This window comes from Aulostomus chinensis, chromosome 10 (assembly GCF_037954235.1).
Source record: "Aulostomus chinensis isolate RoL2024-O1b breed Wild chromosome 10, RoL_Achi_v1.0, whole genome shotgun sequence".
Taxonomy (NCBI): Eukaryota; Metazoa; Chordata; class Actinopteri; order Syngnathiformes; family Aulostomidae; genus Aulostomus; species Aulostomus chinensis.
This window is the reverse complement of record NC_141329.1, coordinates 19,292,235-19,300,464: the sequence shown is the minus strand read 5'-3', so window position 1 is coordinate 19,300,464 and position 8,230 is coordinate 19,292,235. Positions and strand designations below refer to the sequence as shown.

At 42.4% G+C, this 8,230-nt stretch overlaps 2 protein-coding genes across 4 annotated transcripts; one reads left to right on the top strand and one right to left on the bottom strand.

The window, feature by feature from the left end:
• Positions 1-524: 524 nt before the first annotated feature.
• On the bottom strand, positions 525-4,043 carry actmap (actin maturation protease). 3 transcript variants are annotated; one of them, XM_086216300.1, is made up of 7 exons: positions 3,632-4,043; positions 3,139-3,348; positions 2,504-2,572; positions 2,251-2,369; positions 1,936-2,065; positions 1,262-1,332; positions 525-1,181 (listed from the first exon to the last, which is right to left on the bottom strand). In XM_086216300.1, the coding sequence occupies exons 2-7, from the start codon at positions 3,333-3,335 to the stop codon at positions 859-861; spliced, it is 909 nt and encodes a 302-aa protein (XP_086072426.1). In that variant the 5' UTR covers positions 3,336-3,348; positions 3,632-4,043; the 3' UTR covers positions 525-858. The 3 variants fall into 3 exon arrangements, with proteins under 3 accessions (XP_086072426.1, XP_086072424.1, XP_086072425.1); XM_086216298.1 differs by having other exon boundaries at positions 3,459-4,042; XM_086216299.1 differs by having other exon boundaries at positions 3,981-4,025.
• snrpa (small nuclear ribonucleoprotein polypeptide A) lies at positions 3,699-7,118 on the top strand. The gene is made up of 7 exons (XM_086216301.1): positions 3,699-4,095; positions 4,400-4,480; positions 5,010-5,182; positions 5,328-5,495; positions 6,082-6,258; positions 6,368-6,456; positions 6,538-7,118. Exons 2-7 carry the CDS (start codon positions 4,408-4,410, stop codon positions 6,695-6,697), a joined length of 840 nt encoding a protein of 279 aa, XP_086072427.1. The 5' UTR covers positions 3,699-4,095; positions 4,400-4,407; the 3' UTR covers positions 6,698-7,118.
• Positions 7,119-8,230: the final 1,112 nt, after the last annotated feature.

Sequence of the window (8,230 nt, the reverse complement as noted above, 5' to 3'; positions counted from 1 at the left end):
TTCCAAAACAAATTAGTCATCAGCTAAGGGGATCATGGTGTGATGAACACGTACCTTAGATATCTGCAACTCTAACAGCTTTATATGTAGTACATGCGTATTGTGATAATTTCCTTGAAATTGAAAACCATAAATTTCTATTCGGGTGGCACGGTGGTGCAGTGGCCAGCACTGTCGCCTCACAGCAAGAAGGTTCCAGGTTTGAGCCACAGCTCGAGCACAGGATCTTTCTGTGTGAGTCTCCATGTTCTCCCTGTGACTGTGTGGGTTCTCTCTGGTACTCCAGCTTCCTCCCACAGTCCAAAGACATCAAGAGGGGACGAGGCTGATTGATTCTCTAAATTGACTGTAGGTGTGACTGTGAGTGTGAATGGTTGTCTGTCTCTATGTGTTGGCCCTGTGATGGACTGGTGACCTGTCCAGGGTGAACCCCGCCTCTCACCTGAAGGCTGCTGGGATAGGCTCCAGCCCCCCCGACCCTTAATAGGATAAGCAGTAGAACATGGATGGATGAATTCCTATTCCTACTTTATTCAAGTTCAGCAAATCCAGTGTAAGATTCAAGATTTTTGTTTTTCAGCATGATGATGTAACAATTCTAACCATAATTTCAATACAATGCCGCTGCTAAAACAAAATTTAGTTTACATTCAAATACATTGAACGAATGAAGCCTGTTGGGTGTAATCAGAAGGAAAACTGTCTCAGTAGAGTAAAATCTCTTCAGTCAGAACTTTATATGGTCTCATATCATGATGTACGCTGTATTATCTGACATTCACAACACTTGGCTCCATGGATCCCTTTTCAAAGGCTGCTGAGATGTTGGTTGTAACAGTTTCTCACAGCTGCTGATCACTACTGCGTCCGTGTGTGGAGCAACACCGCCTGACCAGCCAGTCCGACTTCCATGCCTCCCTCAGGAACCACATAGGGAGTCCCGTCACTGGCTCTCTGAGGGTCCATCGTTTTTAGCTGCCCGTTGCTCTGAGCTACGCTGTCCCACCCCCACAGCTGATAACGGAGGCTTTTACCCTGCTTCGCCAGGATGTAAACCTCCTGGGAGCTACTGATGGGACAGGAGGGGGTAGTGTTAGTGGATAGGTGGAGCCAGGGTAGCGTGGGGTCAGGCTGGATGTGTTCTTTGCTCACACTCCCCTGGTCCAGACCCAGGAGAACACCTGAAAGAGGTGATAAGATGGTCAACGTGTGGCATTTTGACTGGCGGAGTGAGCAGGAGAATTAAACCACCCTGTCTTACCTGAGGCAACAGCCCAGTGGGCTCTGTGTCCGTTACGCTGACACGGCTCATGGTTGTAGTCTTCATCGTATCTGTGGATGCTGTCAAGGGTTCTTCAGGGGATCAATTAACTTTTATTTAATCTACCAAATGGAATAAATTTAAACAGGCTTGATGTAGATATGCTGAGCAGCAGCGACCTCTGCTGATAAGAAACAGATGTTTCACAGGCAGAAACATGAAGCAAAAAAGTGAGATTGAAGTATTTAGTGTATCAAAAACAATTCAGAGACGGACAGAAGGATTATTATAGCTCCAAGTTCTTGAAAGAATAAATGCATCAATTCTAAAAAAAAAAAAAAAAAAATTCACCATTTGCTAAGTACTGGCATGAAGAGCTGGACCTTCTAGATCTGGAGCAGGCAACTTAACTGATTGTGACATTGGAGATGTTGCTAAAACACCCATTTTCACAACTTCAGACAATGTTCTCACATTCACTAACCTGAGGTGTGTTGAAACTTGAAATGTAGCAAAGAAAAAGAGAGAAAACAGCTTTTTGTAAATTCAAATTGTACAATCTTTGATTCCTTGGAAGGCCTTTAGGCTTTTTAACACCTTTTCTTTTATGACAACCTGGAACTGAAAATTACAACTACAGAATAAAATCCTTCCTGACAGAAGGTCGAGGATACGGGATGAGAACAGGCTGTCTGCCCCACAGGTGTGTGATGATGGTTCCGGCATTGTTGCCGTTCAAACCACCTGACAGCAGTTCTGCCTTACAGCTGCAAACCTCCTCTGCCAGCAGGGCCATGTTTTTAGCTGCCAAAATAAAACTCTTCATTAAGACTTGTTTCCAAATCTGGGAAAACTTTCACATTTTTACTAACATCTTGAGAGCGTTTCTCATTGTGAGTCAATCTAAGCATATTTTGGGAAACTACCGCCAAACTGAGAGGTTAATCCATCTCTTGTGATCTCCCCACTAATTCTGCATTCACATTTACCTGAAAACATTTCACCCTGCGCTGTGAATCCTCTTTGCATTGCTGTCTGAACAACTGTGTCCACATCCAGAGTCGGCTGTCGTGGGTAAGCAGCCATCCATAAAGCCACCAGACCGCACCTGAGAGGTCAATGATTTACGCAATAACAGTCACACCCTGGCAAATATGTCGAGCTTAAAAATAACTCTAACACGTCAATGTTCAGGAAGTGTTTAGGGATTTTATTAGGGTTACATAAGATTAACAGACTTACTGTGGACCATCTTGTATCAGGGAGGGAACGTATGTGTTCATCAGTATCCACTGCAGATCTGTCCTGAAACTAAAACACATTTCATAACTTAATATTTCACAACAGAACAGCAGCTTTCATTATTACAGGATCTTTTACAGTTTAGCTGGACAATGACTCTGGTTTTTGTAGAGCTAATTTCTGCCAGAGGAGCTTAATCAACTAAGCAGTAGTGGTAGCAGTCTGCTTCCAATATGACCACATAGAGGTAAACAAGCCGACAAAGTCTACGCTGTCTATTATTTAAAATTTTTAAAAAGAAACCTGGAGCAGGCTGAAGAGTCCCTAGAGAGTCAGCACTCAATGGTCACCAAGTTTTTTCAAAGGTATGAGAATTCCACAATTTTGACAACAGCAACTTTGAGATGGACTGGATCTCGTCATGTAAGACAGGATGACTCCAGTAGATCTTGTCAGCAGCGTCCAGACTTCAGGTACACAGCTGAGAAAAGCAGCCCTCAGGGGACTCCCAGACCAAAATTTTACTGTCTGGCTGAAGGTCTCGTGTGGAGCAACGTGTGCAGTGTAGGCTGTTATTTTACACAAGTCCAAATAAACATCTGCTAAATTAAAGTTTTTGACAGTGAAGATATCACCTGCTCTCCCTCTGACAGAGGAGCAGACGAGCCTCTGTGTGATCTCCTTCAACTGGACTCCTGCTGCTCCCTATAGTCTGATACAACTTCTTCTTGGCTGATGAAGCTGGAGCCGCTGGACCAGGAGCAGGTAGAGGAGGAGGGGGAGGAGGAGGAGGAGGAGGAGGAGGAGGTGACAGGGAACACTCAGCCGACATTTTCCCTAAATCCCTGACGGTAAATGAAGTTTGGTTAGTATTTCGAACATCCCTGCAGGCGTCTGAAGTTAAAGCTCCATAAACTCACAAAAAACAAAATGTACTGGTGCACAAGTTGCTAACCTTCACTCCCCATTTTTTCCAGCGATTTCGTTTACACAAGTTGGGAAGAGAAGCGCTAAAGTAAGCATCGTTATTACGCAAGGTGTTAAGCGCAAGTCATTTAGCTTCTAGTGGTCCTTATACTTGTGAGCGAAAACACTCCACACATAAAACACTCCGGCCGGTGTTTTCACCTTATTTGGCAACGACGTACTGTTCTTCTTCGTGTGTGTATTTGGATCACCTATCAACCACCGGTTCTGACGAGTTAAGACATAGGTATATTAGAGTTAGTTTTGAGTATTGATGTCATGGACTAGGTTTTGAAAGATATGTTTTAACGAGTTGAACATCGGCAGAAGTAGCGCTAAATTCTGTGACCCATCAGCTTCTTTTGGCTAAAGTGTTAATTTGTATAAATCTCTATGTCTCTTTCTAAATTAGTGTGGCCTGCGTGTCTGAACTGGTGTCTATCGACATACACAACATATCCGAATTTCAATAGAGCAAGCGATAAATGTAAAAAATAAAGTTTTGTAGGACCTGAGCTCGGGGGAAGGACTTTGATGTTACGCAAACCGGAAAGAGTTGAATGGTTTTAACGCGAGAACAGCGCACGAGACTTGTGACTGCCGGGGTTTTCGCTCAGCTTTTCAAGGTATGCACTTCTTTCACCGTTTTGTTATAACTATAAATCAATCCAAGTAGTCGATAACTTCAATTTGATACATTTGTTAGAACTGAACTGAATAAATATTAAGGCCAGAAAAACTTTGGTCCTCAATCGTTTGCAATAACGTTGGTTGGCTTTCAGGCCAACGTTTGCTCCACGTTACTCTTCGCTGTTTGCTAACGCTAGCTAGCTTCCATTGATTAATCTAGAATGCATCTTCTGGTCGGTTTTAAGTTCGTTTTTCATTTATACATAATCCATGTCCTCTTCAACCGGTCATTCTCGACAGGTTAGACGATGGCTACTACCGAGGCTCGGCTCAACCACACCATCTACATCAACAACTTGAATGAGAAAATCAAGAAAGATGGTAAGTTCATCTCTGCTTTCAAAGGTTCAGGTCCTGCTGGTTTTATGAACACCGATGAAAGTCGGCCATGAATCCTGCTTTTTGGATGAATATTACTCAGAATGCATGTATTTTTATATGAACTCTATTGCATTTAAAGTTTCAAAGAATCTGTTTTTTTTCCCTAGATTTGCCTCAAATTTGTTTAAGTCCTAGTCCTTAACTGAAGTCAACCCCTAGGTGTTTTTGTGTTCAAAAACGTTCAGTGTAATGGATAAATGTGAAGTGGTTTTAATGTGGGAATGGTCAGATAATTTCACTGCCACATTACAACAGAAAGACTTAAACCTCTCAAGCGTTTTTGTACTTAAATAAGCTTGAGAGGTTTAGTTGTTGTTGTTTTTTTTGATCAGAACTCAGTTACTTTTACATGACATGGAAATAAACTGCAGACATCCAGTATTAAATTCAGCTCCTCGTAGAAAAAAAAACCACACCTTGTAAATTAAAATGTCACTTCCTACAACTAACTTATTTGTGTTTTTTGCAGAGCTAAAGAAGTCGCTGTATGCCATCTTCTCACAGTTTGGGCAGATTTTGGACATTTTGGTTGCACAAAACTTAAAGATGAAGGGTCAGGCTTTTGTCATCTTTAAAGAGGTTAACAGTGCCTCCAATGCTCTGAGATCCATGCAAGGATTCCCCTTCTATGACAAACCTATGGTATGTTCATCCCTTTCAAGCTTTCCGTCAGAAGAATATTGTCTTTATTATAGGTTGATTGCTTTTTGATCAATATAATACAACAATAACTTGAAGTTAGTATCGCTGCATATGTTTACACGGACTTATTTGTCTCCTCCTACAGCGAATCCAGTATGCTAAGCAGGACTCCGACATCATTGCTAAAATGAAGGGGACTTATGTGGAGCGTGACCGTAAAAAAGAGAAGAAGAAGCCGGTAACATCTGGCACCAAGAAAGGAGTCGCCGGTGCCGCAGCAGCCATGGTGGCTGGAGTACCTGCAGCCATGCCTGTGAGTTGAATCTGTTGTTTGGTAAAGCATACAAGCATTTCCTTACAATTGAATTTAAATTTAGTGACATCAGCAGTCTGTTTAAAAACAAAGTATTTCCTTCCAAACATGGATTTCCTTTGCAGCAGAAATGACATGACAATTGAGCAAGACTTAGATTGCAGGACCTGTGGGGGTGATAGCCCTCATACGGCGAAAACAGTGTTCTGCTCTTGCTGTGGTGTCCAAAACCCCATTTCCACCATGTATTTTGATGCACATTTTAAGGTTGATGGAAAAAGGCAAAATTTGAAGAAACTCTCCCAATTTCCCAAAATACCTCATGCTCGCTTGAGGTTGTTCTTGTCTTATTTTTTGAGAAACTAAATTTGTAAACACTCGTTTTAATAAGCTTGCATTTAGCAAACCTCCTGTGAGTGCCTGGCATTCTCTTCTCTGATGTTCCTAAACTTTGTCTACGTTCAGCTTACTAGCTGGCACCATGCTAGCATGTCGGCTTCCCATATTCAGCCAGTGATTGCTTGTAGCACTGGGTGTCAAAGATGAGAAGCACAGTCCTCCTTAACGGTGTGTGTTCTCGCTCTAGGGAATGCCGCCTATGAGCCAGGCCCCTCGCATGATGCATATGCCAGGTCAGCCTCCCTACATGCCCCCTCCAGGCATGATGCCGCCTCCTGGAATGGCTCCTGGTCAATTGCCTCCTGGTGCCTTGGCTCCTGGACAGATGATGCCTGGGCAGATGCCAGGACAAATGCCCCAGCAGGTACTGTTGTAGCTTGCAAATCATTGTGCACCTAAGGTTTCTGCTTCTGACCTGATTATTATTATTATTATTATTATTTATTTTAATTTTTTTTTTTAAATCCTCCCAGATTGCTGAAAATCCTCCCAATCACATCCTCTTCCTCACCAACCTGCCAGAGGAGACCAACGAGCTCATGCTCTCCATGCTCTTCAACCAGTCAGTACAAACCTTATGGCAACACATTTGCATGTATCTATCTGTAATATGCTGATTGCGAGTGTGTTATTGTCCAACTAGGTTCCCGGGGTTCAAGGAAGTGCGTCTGGTCCCAGGTCGCCACGACATCGCCTTTGTGGAGTTTGAGAATGAAGTGCAGGCTGGCGCTGCACGGGACGCACTTCAAGGCTTCAAGATCACACAGACGAATGCTATGAAGATCTCATTCGCCAAGAAATAACACATCTGCATTCCTTTTTCTTTTTTATCACATACAGCAGTGGTTTTAAGACATGAACAGTTGCGAAGTTATTGAGCACAGGTGATTTTTTTTTTCTTCTTCCCCTCCTCTCCCAGGATCACATGTAAGTATACTTTGAATTACAATGTAAGTATGCATCGAGGCAGTGTTTTTATACACGAAAGACAGAATTACACATGAATTTAAAGTCATGCGAGTGCAGTGATGAGCGTTGAAACGACTGATTCTGTATTATGTCCTAATTTTTTTTTCTTTTTCCCCCCCGGATTTACATTGAAATCCGCCGGTTATCTGGTGTGTGTTTTACTACTTGTGTGAAAGCATTGCACCCAGGGTCTGGTTTACCAGACATTGTACCTGGAGCTTTTCTTTTTATAATAAACTTTCTTGGAGATATTAAGCCTCACTCGTCAGCCGTCTTACTTCTTGTTACTACTTTGAGGTCAATAGATGGTGCTGTTAACTCACTCCTTATCTGAAATGAGCAGAAGCTGCAGCCTACTTGTGAGGAGGGAGGCTACATGGAGGCCACATGGACTTCAAGGGTAATTTGACTTATTCCCAGTTATGTCTAGCTCTGCGTCAGTCTCACCTGGTGTCCTGACTTTTCCTGGAATTCAGTGACATCTGAATGTAACTGTGTCCAGCCATTTTCTGCAGAACTGTTTTTTTTGTTGTTGTTTTTTTTACACATCCTCAGCCACAGAGGAGGGAAAGTAGTTAGTTTAAAACCACTGCTGGTCAAGACACATTCTCAGTTTTGTCTGCAACAGAACTCGGGGGGGGGGGGGGTGACCCGAGAGACTGGTGTATAACACAGGTTGTTAGCTGGATGTAATCAGAGGAGTCTGAGGTTAGACAGTGCAGATTTAAAACTGCAGGCCACCCACATTCTCCACAAAATAGATGCTTTGTAGAAAACTACCTTTTGGGGAATAAAACTGCTATTTTCAATCAGTGATTACTGGATCTTGTGTTGGTCCGTTCAAAGAATGAATTCATTCAAATCTTCCGCCTTCCACTCATAAAGAGCCCGTTGGAAATTCAGCTCAAAGTGCGTGACATTACTGAACAAACCATTTTAGTCTTTATTTAGATTTGCTCTCTAATAAACCAGAGGACATCACACACTTAGTGGTCTTGTAAATCGTTTATTGTAGCGTTCTCAACGTTGAGTTTCTCTTCGAACTCGGGAGCAAGTCAGATTTTAACGTCATTTATTTCTTCACCAAACTGAGAAGTGTCAGGAAGAATCCTGTACTGTTATGATTTTGGGAAAAAACAATCTAGTATTGGAGATAATTTGATAATAAACATTTAACAACCATTATCAAAGCTGCCCTCTAATCCTTCGACAGCACTGCAGTGTTACTTTTTTTTTTAAACCATATTTTCTTGTCACCGTCCATTTATCAGGGCTGAGAGTAAACAAATATTTGAATGCCAGCGGCACTTGTGCTCACAATAGTTTCACAGATTGCCAATTAGTAAATGCCTATACTGGAGGTTTTG